Consider the following 13,211-nt stretch of genomic DNA (forward strand, 5'->3'; position numbering starts at 1 on the left):
AAATAAGAGTGAGATACTTTAGCGTGACCTTAAACTGTCTGTTTATGCTTGAAAACCCTCCAATTTGGCTGAATTAAGCAATTCTCCAAAAAACAATGAAGACTTTAGCCAGTCACTGCAAACATTTGATTGAAACTCTTGCAGCCAAGGGTGGCACAAACAGTTACTAGGTTTGCAGGGGAATTGCTTTTTTGCAACAGAGCAAAGTAGGTTTGGATAACCTTTTTCGTTATTAATAAATGAAACCATCCTTTAAAAACTGCATTTTGTATTTAATCGGGTTATCTAAGTCCAATATTAACATTTCTTTGATCTGAGAAATGTGAGTGTGACAAATATCTATATATCTATATATCATATTGTATCATTTTTTAGAAGTTAAAGTGGGTGTAACATTACCACCCTTGTGCTTTCTGTTACTTTTGGCTTTCCCATTACAACAAATACTTGCATACACTTAAAAATCTGGGTAAACCCCACTGGATAGTTGTCTGACCACTATCTGGTTTCCATGGTGGCAAATGGCTGTAATGCCCTTGCTCTGTGAGCAGCAAAGTTCAGGTACGGCCTGGCACCTGTTCGATGTGCATAGCAGGAGGGTGCTTATGTAATTCTTAAATGGCAGCGGGTTTGATATTGACCACAGAGGCTGCTGTGGGGGCAGCAGCCAGCCACTCTGCAGCTCTGGGACATAACATTTGATGGATTCAGCACTCTGTGTGTGGAGGTTGGGTATGTCCCTGTTCATGGAGTTATATTTTCTGCTCTCTTGTCCCCTGCAGCATGATGCCATCTTCCCCACTTCTTTCTCCTTTGGGTTCAGTTTTCTTACTTTAGTTTGCGTCCCGTCCGTATACGAATAACTTCCTCCATCCTTAAATTTAATTTTCAGCTCTGTGAGTTGGAATGACTGATGTGCAGTAGCACAGACCCCGACAGTGAGATTTAAATCGACTGGGCTAGTATTATATAACCACAGAGTGAGGCAGAGGCCATACACAGAAGAGGTTTAAAGATAAACATAAAAATATTCCTTCTGAAAAGTTTTTGTTTCTCACCCTGAGAAATCCAGGTGTCTCAAGCTGTGATTAAGTGAGTGCTGAGTATTTATATGTGTGTGTGTGTGTAAGAAAATGGAGCCGGACTTTTCTCTCCTGCTGCTAATTGTCCTCTATGCTCTGTTGCCCAAGGGCAGCAACAACACTAATCTACTGCACACTCAATGCCTCTCTGAATCTCTCATGTCTGTCTCTACCACCGCCCTGTCCTCTCTGGAAGCGTCATTTGGCTCTCAATGGTTTGGTGTGTGGGTGTTGTGTGGGAGATCATGCAAGTCAAACAGTCTACAGCATGCTTTAACACAACATATCTGGATTTATTCTGCCACATTTTTGTTTAAGCAGAATCACAACACAGCTTTGCTGCCTGCTTGTGTCCCAGGTAAGTTTTATTGGAACATCTCTGAACTCTGAAGTAGATTATTTACATCAGCAGAAGATCACACTGGGTGTCACACCTGTAAGCAACAAACAGGAAACTGAGGCTACAATTCACCTCGCTCACCAAAAGTGGGAAGCAGAAGAATGTAAAAACATTACCTGGTTTGATGAGTCTCGATTTCTGCTACGACACTCAGGTGGTTGGATCAAAATTTGGTGTAAACAATTTAAAAGCCTGGATCCATCCTGCCCCATATCAAAACTTCAAGCTGCTAGTGGAGGTTTAATATTGCAGAGGATGTTTTCTTGGCACAGTTTGGGCCCTTAGTACCAACTAGGAATCATTTAAATGCCACAGCCTGTCTGAATATTGCTGCTGATCATGCTCATCCCTTCATGACTACATTTTCTGATGCCTTTTACCAACAGGATAACAAACGATGTCACAAAACTCAAAGCATCACAAACTATTTTTTGGTGATGGCCGTGACCTCACTATACTGAAATGTTACACAGTTATCATGCAGTTTCACTGGTCAGGCCCTCTCAAGATCAAAGTGGATCAAAGTTGGAGATACAGCGATACTTATCGGTCAAGCCTGCTGTTGATTCTTCATAAGCCATATATCATACATCATCAGAGGAACAACAGCAGGAATGTTTAGCAATGATGGCTCATTTCCACTGTGTCCCACTGTGTTGACCAGCCTGCAGATGAGCAGGACCTCCCTAAGTGGCATCCATCCATCATCATCTGTGTTCTCCGTACTGTGACAGGCCAAGATGTCTGCTGTGAAAAAGACCTTTCTGGTCCAGAGTGAAGAGACAAAAAGCCAGTGCCAGGAAAGACTCAAAAATAAAACTTCCTTTAAAATGATATTATAATTGATAATAACATTGGTCCAAATTTACCAGTTTAATCGCATTGAGAACAACTCTTTAAAAAGCCTTAAAACACATGATGACTTTGCAGTTGTTTCTGGTTCTTTCTGCTTTTCCTAATATAGAAATAGCTTACACACTCAGCAGCGCCTGTAAACTTTCTTGCAGATTAGCTTGCTAATGGTAATACTAGCTCAGCTACCCCCCCTCCTGAGTTATGGGACCCTCACCTTGTAGGTCATAGCGGTATGTGTGTGTGTCAACTTTAACCTTTGCAGCTACATACCGTGGTTGCGTGCACACTGAACTTCCTTGCATAAGTAGGTGGTCTTTCTTGCATTTCAGGGACACTCCCTTTTGGTTTTTAACTCTAGTTGAAGTGGCTTAAATCACTGGGGTTTTTTTCAGATTAGTTTTTTCTGGCATTCAGGGTGTTCAGTGTTATCCTAATAAATAAAGTCTTTTCCTTTCACTTACACACAGTGTAGCCACTGGCTTCAGACTAGCTGCGGTAGCTGCATTAAAAGCGTAGTCTAAAAGAAAATGACGCTGCTGCTTTCAACAGCACGTCTCGTGGGAGGGCATAATGGTATGGTATCTTGTGTGGCAGAATTATGTAACAGGAGGAGAAATATTAATGGATGCCCACTCAGGATGTTGGGGAAAGTGGCGTTTGTGTGCTTAAGGGATGACAACAGAGGGTCTGACGGCAATAACATCGACAGTGCTCATTCTGCATGTTTGTGGGGCTCGTGTTTGCATCCTAGCACAGAATGCCACGTCTCTCGTGACCCTAGCATTGCCTTCACTCCCAGGCTACCTTCTACGTCAGCCTGAGTTACATCTGCGAGTCCAGCCAGCATTCATGTGACCTCTGACCTTCAGAGTTGTAAAATGATGACTGGATTGAATTGAATGAGTGTGTCATCAGAAGGCAGTAGCGCACAGGTTCACTGAAATGTTAAAGAAACATCTTATGCTGCAGTTTAAAGAGAACCTATTATGACTTTTGTTTTTATTCACATACAGTGCTGTGCAAAAGTCTTTAGCCCTTATTTCTTTATATTGTGTCAGGAAAATGCAGTTTTTTGAACTGTGTGCAAACATAGATGGAAATACAGTATATTAGGCAAAAACTGACTTTTTTCAATTCTAACAAGCTTGAAATTCAGTATTTTGTATGACCACCTTTAGTCTTCAGCAAAGCCTGACCTTTCTCAGGCAATATTTCTTGTACTATAGTTTCTTTAAGAAGTCTTCAGGAATAGCTCTCCAAGCTCTTTAAAAGACATTCAAGGTTCTTCTTGGCTGTTTTTCCACATTCTCTGTCAAGATGATCTCACACTCTTTCAATACCTTTGAGTTCCAGGCTGTGGGAAGGCCAATCCTTAACACATGAGCCAAGGTTTTAAAAAAGTTGTGGTTCATTACCATCACCAGGACCAAGGTGTGAAATCCCTGCCGCACCACAGCCTACTACCATTTAAGCTATTGAGGTCACCTGAGTCAAGGTGTGAGTGGGGGTTGAAAATGCCTGGAAAAGGATAGCCCCAAGGGGACAGCCCTAAATACCTGTGACTATGATCCAAAGAAGCTTCTTGGACGAGAGGCGAAATGTCTTCACGTACCTAAAGAAGTCCATCTGCCTTGTTTTGAAACACTCTGGGCTACCATGACCTGGATGACACCAAGCTAATGGAAACTACTGAATCTCAAAGTTTTCTTGGGAGATAATACAAGATGATTGTAATCAAAGAATATATTACTCAGTGAAATAGTCAGTTTTGTGTTTTTAATAGTTAGGGAGGTGTTTCATGTTAGGAGAATCTACATATCTAAATTAAATTTCTATAGATTGATGCATAATCTGTTCAATTCCTGAACATGAACATATTTGATAATTATCCTGAACAACAGAATCTGAACAGCCACTGCAGCGCCATTGATAGTCTGACTTTTAAACGATTCACATGTACAGAGACACGCTGATGACAGGGTAAGAGGCATGAAGCTTAATATCAGCCCATATATGTCAGTCTGGTTCCGGCCTGCCAGGACTGCCCATTACTGTGAGATGTGTAATTGTCCACGGCCTCAGTCAGCCACACACACACGCACACATAGACCAACTACAACAACAACATAATCAATAGCACTATTTGTTCATTCTGCACAGTGCTGATGTTGTGAGGACAGTCAATAATGTCGCTGATGGGAACGTGGATGGTTACACTCGTGACGCTTTGTCGACGCTCGTATATTCTTCTTTTAGGATGGAGTGCAATTAAAATAAAAATGCATGTGTTGTTGTTGTCATAACATGTAGCTGTTTATAGATCCGTCCTGGTACTCGATGTTTGAAACTGATGAAATGTATTATTGAGCTTGCATGATTTCCAGAAATAGAAGCTGGAGTGTGATTGGCTCTGTGTTCAGTTTGTTGTGGAGAGCTGATATTACCTGACCATGTTTCCCCGAAAAGATAAGCAATGTTGCTGGCACAGGATTCATTAGCAGCTCTTCCTGAAAAATAAAAACAAACAAACAAACAACAAAACTATGATTCCCAAACAAGAAATCACTGTTAAAATGAGGCTTTCTATAGGGAAAAGCTGTGGAGTGACTCCCAAGAGGTTCATTCTGTTCATCTGGACGCAGCGTTTTTCAATTGGAGAAATGTTTCGTTACTCATCCAAGTGACTTCTTCAGTCTCAACTGACTGCAGGTTTCCCCCAACCTTATAAACAGTACATACGTAATAACTGAAACCAGCAATGAACAATGGGCTGTGAGGGCAGTTCCTTGATCATTAATACTCAAATTCTCATGAGCATTGATCAACAACCACTGATCAAAAACCACTGATCATTGATCAAAGCTGTGGAGTGACTTACCATTTGGGAAAAGTCAAATTTATATAGAGGAACCAATGGTTTTCATAGATTCCAGGACATTTAAGTCTACTATTGATTTGCTACAAAGCTACTGGGTTCTCACTTTCAGCAAAATATGCTCAGCAAACAATTTATCAGAAGGTTGCCATGAATGGGTGCATGAGCCCAACCAACTAAAAAGGAGTGCTAGGAAGTCCAAAGAGCAACAGTTCTTGAGGATTTAGAAGGTCTCAACAGGTGAAATCGTTGGTCTGTATAGTCTAAAGAGCTTGAAGAAAAGCGACTGGACTTCTTTAATCTTTGTGAAGGCGTTTCACCTCTCATCCGAGAGGCTTCTTCAGTTCTAAAGTTTCAGTTCTTTTGTTTAGTATCTTCACAAAACTCAAAGAAGTCCAGTCAACCTTCTTTCCAAGCGCACTGATCCCTGTGTTATAGTATGTACGGCTGGTAAATAGCATAGACCACAAGCTTATTGTAGTGGCTGACTAGTAATGGAACAGTTAACCGATGATAACTGAGAGGTGGCAAAGTGATAGTTTAAATGTAGTTCACCTGACAGGACAATGGGGGCACATTGGATGAAGAAAAATAAATAAAAATGCTGCAACCAGTATTTTAAGACCATGACACTTATGATACCTGTGCGTCAGAGTTGGGAAATTAAAGAGAGCTTGAACATGTGATAGACTAATCAAGAGCTACTGTATGAGGGACACAGCCAGACTTTGATAGATGATCGTGTAGCCAGTTGTAGCTCCCTAGGGGTTTTGGATTTAACGGATTCACTAGTGTAGGCCGGCACAAGAGCTGTTTAACAGCTCAGCAGCTGGATCACTGTTTCGCTCTTTAATCGAGGATCAGTATTTACTGTCACAAAGGTGATGGCTACCGATTGCACAAAAGCCTTTCGATTCCCAGTGCTGCAACGGTGTGCGTCGCATGGTGCGCCCTTTGTTTCGTTTATGTGTTGTTGTTGATTTTTTTGCCTTCTGCAGTGCGATTCACAGAAGCAGTCCAAGTTTGTTTGTTATTCTGCTCGCACACACACACACACACACACACACACACAGAGAGAGTGTCTTGGGATAAAAGCCATATCAACGAATCGCATTAACATTTTCTTTCACCATTTATTAATTCACCAAATACAGTGAAAATGGCATCATAATATACAATGACTCATTCTTAGAATGTCATGACATTTTTGTTGCTTTTTTGCTTCATAAAACGATGTTTCATTATTGAAAATATTAAGGTTTCATGCACAACAAACCATATCCAGTTTCTTTAAAATAATGGTACAAAATGAACAAAAAAAATTAAAAAAAGAAAAGAAAAAGAAAAACAGAACAAAACAAAAACGGTAATGTCCAAAAATCGATCATATAACAACATGTTATTTGAGGATACTCGTAAACAGTGCAATATACTCTAAAACTGCCATTTTCTAACAAATTCATCAACGAAGCTCAAGTCACAGTATACGATTTCTTAATAATAGTTTAACATTGATGTGTGCAAAAACCCCAGACACATTCAGTTAGTCTTTAAAAAATGTGCGACATCTGATATAGAATGAGACCAGTCCAACTCCCCCAAAAAAGTCCTCGCTTTGCCTCTCTGAAGGCCAGTCTCATTCTGTATATCCTCTCCGTAATACAAATATTCCTGTTGATGAATTCTAAGACGATAGACTAGCATATAATTTAAATAACAAATATTTAGATATAAAAATACAAATATGACTTTCGTTAAAAAGAAGCGTGCCAGGGTAAGAGTGGTGGCACCTGCGTTGGCACCGGAGTGAAAGTTCATGCAAATAGATGGAGAGAATCTTTAAAGTCATCGAAGACGAAACACAAATATTTGCAAAATCTAAACAACCAAATTATAGAGAGCAAATGTTTTTTCCCATCAATTTCATGACTGTTATTTAAAACATTACTATAATGTCCGTGTTCCTGCTGGCCTCTGTAGATATCTGAGCATTTGGAAATGCAAAGAAAAGATTAATTTTTAAAGAGATATGTGCAGGTGTAAATCGGCTACATGAAGGTGTCAGCCTGCACCTTTCACCACTGATGGGTGATGCAAGAAGAAGAATGTAGCCTTGTTTTTTTCAATTAATCTGCAGCCTATTGTTGTTTAAGTGCCAAAACAGAAAATATTCACATTGCACCCTCCTATATATATATCTATATATGTATTTATATATATATTTGTTTGTTTTTTTTCTTACATACAACGTGTCTCCTCTATTTAGCAGACTGTAGAGTTTTGGTTGGTCTGTTTTCAAAAAGCATTAGCAGCAACAGGAATGCATTGGACCGGTGCTGAAAGGACAGCTCCCTTGAATGCACCGTCGCCGATTGAATCAACAAAGCAGAGCCTAAAGGAGGGAGGGAGGGAAGGTATTGGAGGGGGGAGGGGGATGTCTCGGAGCTTAGCCTACCTACTGTACAACTTATTGAAATGGGGCTGGGATTTAGCTTCAGCCTCTAGTTGCAGTATTTTTGATGCTTACAGCGCTTTAGGGGGGGAAAGGAGGAAAAATAGAGATGGTCGTGAATTAATGACAAGTTCATCCATCATTAAAGTCAGCAGAGGTTGAGATACAGAGCGGGGCCCGCCATCTCAACATCCTGCTGCGCAGCTGTAGTTAAAATCGGGATTCGTTTGGAGAATTGCCAGCAATCCCATGATAAATCTTGGTCTTTTATTTTTTTCCTCCCCAGAGTCTCTCTGTCTCTCTCTTTCTCTCTCTCATCTTATTCTTCCTTCCTCTTCCCTTCATCTCTTCTCTTCAGCCTTCTCCGTTCCCTTTTCTCTGCCTCTTTTTTTCCTCTCCATTTCATTTCATCACCCCATCCTCGCTTCGTGCCGTCGTGATTTTTTTTCCTCCCCGCACAATCCTCGAACATGCACAGCCGACAAGTGCTTCAAATCGGTGATCAAAATTAAAAAAGTCTGCAAGGCATCGGTCACGTTTAAACGCCGGGCGAAGACTTGTCTGTCATCCCCTTCAGGACTTCATCTATTCGGTCGTCCTCGATGACCACTGTGGAGGAGAAAAAGAGGAAGAGGTTGTTTACTCAGAGCCACAATCAGAAGTCACGATTTATTTTGGGGGGTATTGCGCACTAAATAAAAGTAAGTTTGGGCAAATGTGGCCCTTGTGCGCTTGCACGGTGAATTATTATTACTATCGCAAATCCCCAATCCCCGCACACACGCACTCGGTGAAAACAACTCATTCTCGAGCCATTTCTTTATTATTATTATTAATATTATTTAATCCCTTCGTTTAAACCCTACACTTGAGTCGATTGCATCACGGGGTGTGTCCTTGCATGAATATTATCGCTGGTGCGTGAATGTAAACAGTCTGGATGTCGTTCACGACCAATGACACTTGTGAGAAAAACAACAACTGCGGTGCATTTTGCATCGAGCTGCTGGTAATCACGGAAGATTCTGGAAACGACAGTAATGTGGGAACTTAATTCCAAAGTCACTTAAAGCGCCATTCATACAACTAGCTCATTTTTGCGCAGCGTATATAATTCTGCCATTCTTTGTAAATGTCAACCGTCTGAATTCGTTTTTACCTCTTTTGGCTCTGCCGATCTGCCCGAGCTTTGGGGGTCTTTTTGCCTGCGACGCTGCGAAAAAGGCGCTTGTGTCCTGCAGTCCGCAGCTAAAGGACATCTGGCTGACCTCGCTGTCCGCCCCGTAGCCGCTCATTTTCCCCTCGTTGTATGGCAGCACCTCAGACATCGTGGAACGACAGTGAAGAAGGGTCACCAGCTTCGGGAAGTTCTTTTATTTTTAAATCAAGCAAAAAAAGTTGTTGAAATTCTTCCCCGGTGGTGCCAGTACAGTTCCGTCTGAGAGCGCCGTCTCCTGCTGCGATCCTCGGTCTGCGTGGATGAGGGGAGCCGGTGCGTGAGGTCCGGGTGCTTTTGTGGTCTCTCTGTGGTCTCTGGATGTGTTGCAGCGGCAGCAGAGGAACCGAGCGTGACTGTGTGTGCGTATCTGTGTGTGCGTGTGAGAAAGAGAGAGAGATGTGTTCGCCTGTGTTGCTGGCTGATGTCTGGCGAGGGAAGTGGGAGATCCCGGGATCATAAAGGAAACCCAGGCAGAACGGTGAAGTCATCCATCCGGGTTTGAAGCTGCGAGAGTGTGGCTGTGTGTAAATGTGTGTGAGCGTGGGGACTCCGAGGGGTAGAGGAGCAAGACTGACATCAACAGGCGAGAGACGAAACTGCTAGATACTGACACAGCCTCGTGAGGCTTCGAGAAGTGGACTTTTCCTAAGGATGTCTATTCATCCTGTAGACTCAGGGAAGCGCTTAATGTGGCACGTTATAGTCTGCATTTCCCTTCCATAGGTTACCTTTTTTATTGTTCTGCTTTTCGAAGGGGAATAAGTACTTTTTAATTTCAATTAATTTTATTTGTATGTACTTTATTAGTATAACCTTTTTATGTTTATTTTTTTGGCAGGAACGATGGACAATGTATACCCTGTGCCAGATGCAGCTAAAAGATGTAAGTTTTAGCTGGGTGGAGGCTTGCAATGCAATGTTCGACTGACAAAAATAAAATAATAAAAAACACTTTTTATACATAAAAACTTTAATAGAAATTACCCCCCTCCCCCTTTTTTTGATGTTAGTACTAACAGTAACAGTTTTTATCCCATTCAAAATTCAGACTTTTCCACAGATTTGAGGGATGTTTGCTTCTTTTTACTACTCTCTGCCAACAAAATGAAATGAAGGTGTTACCCAGCAGATGCTCTCCAGATGCTGTTGGATGGTGGATAAAAATCTGACTGAACTTTTCTGTATTCAGAATTTCATCAGTTTTGACAAGATCCCCAAGACCACTGGCTACAAATGGAAAATGCAGCCCTAAATCATGACAGCACCTTCACCGTGTTTTACAGAAGGTTAAAGACACGCACTGTTTAACTTCTGGACTTTCTTTGTGCCACTGATGTGATGATTTGTGATGATTTCAACCAAAAAGTTCAAATTAGGATTCATCACTCCATAAGATCTGTTGCCAGTGAATTTCAGTCCAGTTCTTGTGTAATTTGTCATACCTGTCATGGTCCGGGTGAGTACGGGGTTTTTCCACTCCGCTGGGCTCCACCTTCAGGCAGAGACTCCAATCAGCTTCCACACCTGGTTCCAATCAAGTCACCAGCATATAAGACCAGCATTCACAACAGACCTCTGCCAGATCTTCTGCTAACTCACGTTAGTGCTAGGCCGCCAAGCCCTTGTGAGAGCCCTTAACTACTGCTTTTCTCCTCACTGTGTTTTCTTTGTCATAGGACCCACCTGGCAGTCGCACTTCCCAAGCTAAACTACTCACATCTCCGCCTGGACGCTGGTTCTGTCATCTGGTTGCTTCCTTTCCATCATTGGACTACACCTGCCTGCCTCCCTGCCAAGTCCCTCACTCCAAGTATATTCTGGATCCTCTCTGGACACTCCTCACCCGGAACCCCTTGGACACCCCCTCCTCGCATGACACTTTAACCTGCGTAAGCCCTAACAACCATAGTCTAATCCTTCAGCTGTGATTCACTAGACTGCCACTGACTACTTGTCTCCTCTCATTATAGTGACTGCGTACCTCCATCCAAGCCGCTGCCCCTTTTTTCCATTCCCATCCATGAAATCTAGCACCTAGTCATAGCACTCAGAGTTTCATGTTCATAGTTTGGCCTCACAGTTCTCAGTTCATAGCATTCTCCGTTCATAGCATTCATAGTTTCCTGCTTTGTAAGTTAACTAGGTACTGTAAATAAAGCACTGTGTTCACGCCCGTTTTGCCTCCCTCTGTGTCTGCATTTGAGTCCACACCCACAGCCTGGCCATCTCGGCCCTAACAATACCTCAGTCTTTTCTCCTTGCTTCCCTCCCTCATATACTGTTTATCTGCTTTGGTCCTCAGCATGAGTCAGTGTTCAGTGGCTTAACAAATAGAACAACATCCTTTGAAAGCGTTTAGCTACAAGCGCTGGACTGAAAATGAGTGAAAAAGTAACCAATTTTCTAAGAAAAACTTTGAAAGACTGTCACAAAGCTTAGAGAAGTAAGTCTGCCTTCTTGGAAGTGAAAGAAGTGTTAACCATACATTGCTTTAGTCTATGCACTTACCTCACATGCATGGCTAATCTACCACCTAGTCTAACATGCATGTATTTGTACAGTTGGAGGGAGCCGACATGCCCAAAAGAAATCCATACAGACACAAGGAGAACATGCAAATGCCACACAGAAAACCCAAGCCAGGGATCAAACCAGGAAACGTCTCACTGCACCACTGTGGCGTCCAAGCTTACACAACCCTGTACTCCCAGGCAGTCTCTCATCCAAGCATCAACCAGTCTCGACCCTGCTCAGTGTCCAAGATCAGATCAGAGATCAGGCATGCTCAGGATGCTGTGGTCATAAACCAATTATTCCACTGTGCTTTATTCTACTGCAATAATTTATCTGCTGTGCTAGGACACATTGGCAACTGTGCTAAACTTGGTCTGTACAATCATACGGTTTTAAATATATCTAAATTACAGTGAGAGCGCTCTAACAGCTCCGGGCACAGGTCTCAAAAACTAGAACAAGCCAATTAGATTATGGCGAATTACACTGGACCACTATTTTTCATTGTCTGAGCATATTGACAACATCATTAGAAAAGTCACAGCTGTGGCCAGAAAATTAATTTTTTTGTGTCACTTTGTGAGTTATGAGAAATGTCGCGGTGCTCCAACAGCCTGTGTTTAGTTCAGTACAGGGCAGACGTAGTGTTAGGACATCTCAGCAGCAACACTGAAATGTTCTTTTTTTGTGGAACTTAACTATTGTTTACTCAGTTTATTAATACGGCAATAATGTCAGGTCAGTTTCGATCAAATGCATACAAATGTCACATGTTTGTCAAAGAAATTTGCCAAGAATTTTTGGTTTAATCTGTTTTAAAAGCTGTAGTAATAAGATCTGTATAACCTTACACCTACAGAAAAGATTTTCCACTTTCCCACACTGCCTTCTCCGAGCCAATCAGCCCCCATCTTGCCTACTTTAAATCTCAGCACTCCTCTGTCATTCTGCCTTTCAGACTCTCATTGGTGCAAGCCACCTGCTCCCCATATCTGCCTCACCCCGGTCACTCAGAGCCCCATCCAAGCCTCCATCTTGGTCCAGTCCTAATTCCTGTCACCCCTCTGCTCTGACGGGCCATTGGAGTATAATCACGTTCAGTTCTTCCAAATAACCTCGCCTGATTGAACTGGCAGTTTGCCAGGAGAAAATAAAAGAATGACTCAATTCAGCACCATGGACAGAGACAATATAGTTTAACATTTAAAAAATGTTTTAAATAGCGTTATTGTTTTTCCCTGCTGCATATGCTACGCCTCTCTGTCCTCAGAGCATATGGTATCTTAGAGAGAGCTACAACAGTGATCTGACAGAAGGATTATTTTTGCACCAAACCTGTTTCAGCAACTCCGGCCAGCTGACCTATCTATAAAGAGCCAATAACCTTTCATCTTTTTTTAGCAGCCTGTCTGCATAACTGACCAGTTTGAGGTGCCAGCTGACAGTCTTGAGGTGAGTGGTGCTGGCGAGGCACCTTTGGGGATAAGACGTGGAATGACCACAGAGTGAAAATTAGCTCAGAGCGTCTGGCAGGACCACATAACCACGTGCAAAATATATTACTGAGCTCTGAGAACATTTCTTTATACTAATGAAACGTGCAGCCAAGCTCTTTGGAGCCAGATTCAATCCAAACAGTCGTCTTTCACTGATGGCAAAAAAAGCTGATGGGAAAAAGTTGCAAGTGATCGAGAAGACATACAGTGCAGCATGTATATCTGCAAGTAATTATCCTCAAATATGTGATTGTGATTTTTCTCTCGCGCTCTGTGAATAAGGACGTGAATCAGAGATCATAAATCTGCCGCTCAGTC

At 42.1% G+C, this 13,211-nt stretch overlaps 1 protein-coding gene across 1 annotated transcript; it reads right to left on the reverse strand.

Annotated features, from left to right (window-relative positions):
* Positions 1-7,509: 7,509 nt before the first annotated feature.
* Positions 7,510-9,378, reverse strand: camk2n1a (calcium/calmodulin-dependent protein kinase II inhibitor 1a). Its single transcript, XM_040021839.1, has 2 exons — positions 8,824-9,378; positions 7,510-8,273 (listed from the first exon to the last, which is right to left on the reverse strand). Exons 1-2 carry the CDS (start codon positions 8,990-8,992, stop codon positions 8,203-8,205), a joined length of 240 nt encoding a protein of 79 aa, XP_039877773.1. The 5' UTR covers positions 8,993-9,378; the 3' UTR covers positions 7,510-8,202.
* Positions 9,379-13,211: the final 3,833 nt, after the last annotated feature.

The sequence above is a fragment of the Simochromis diagramma genome, unplaced genomic scaffold (assembly GCF_900408965.1).
Source record: "Simochromis diagramma unplaced genomic scaffold, fSimDia1.1 OVJJ01000205.1, whole genome shotgun sequence".
NCBI lineage: Eukaryota > Metazoa > Chordata > Actinopteri > Cichliformes > Cichlidae > Simochromis > Simochromis diagramma.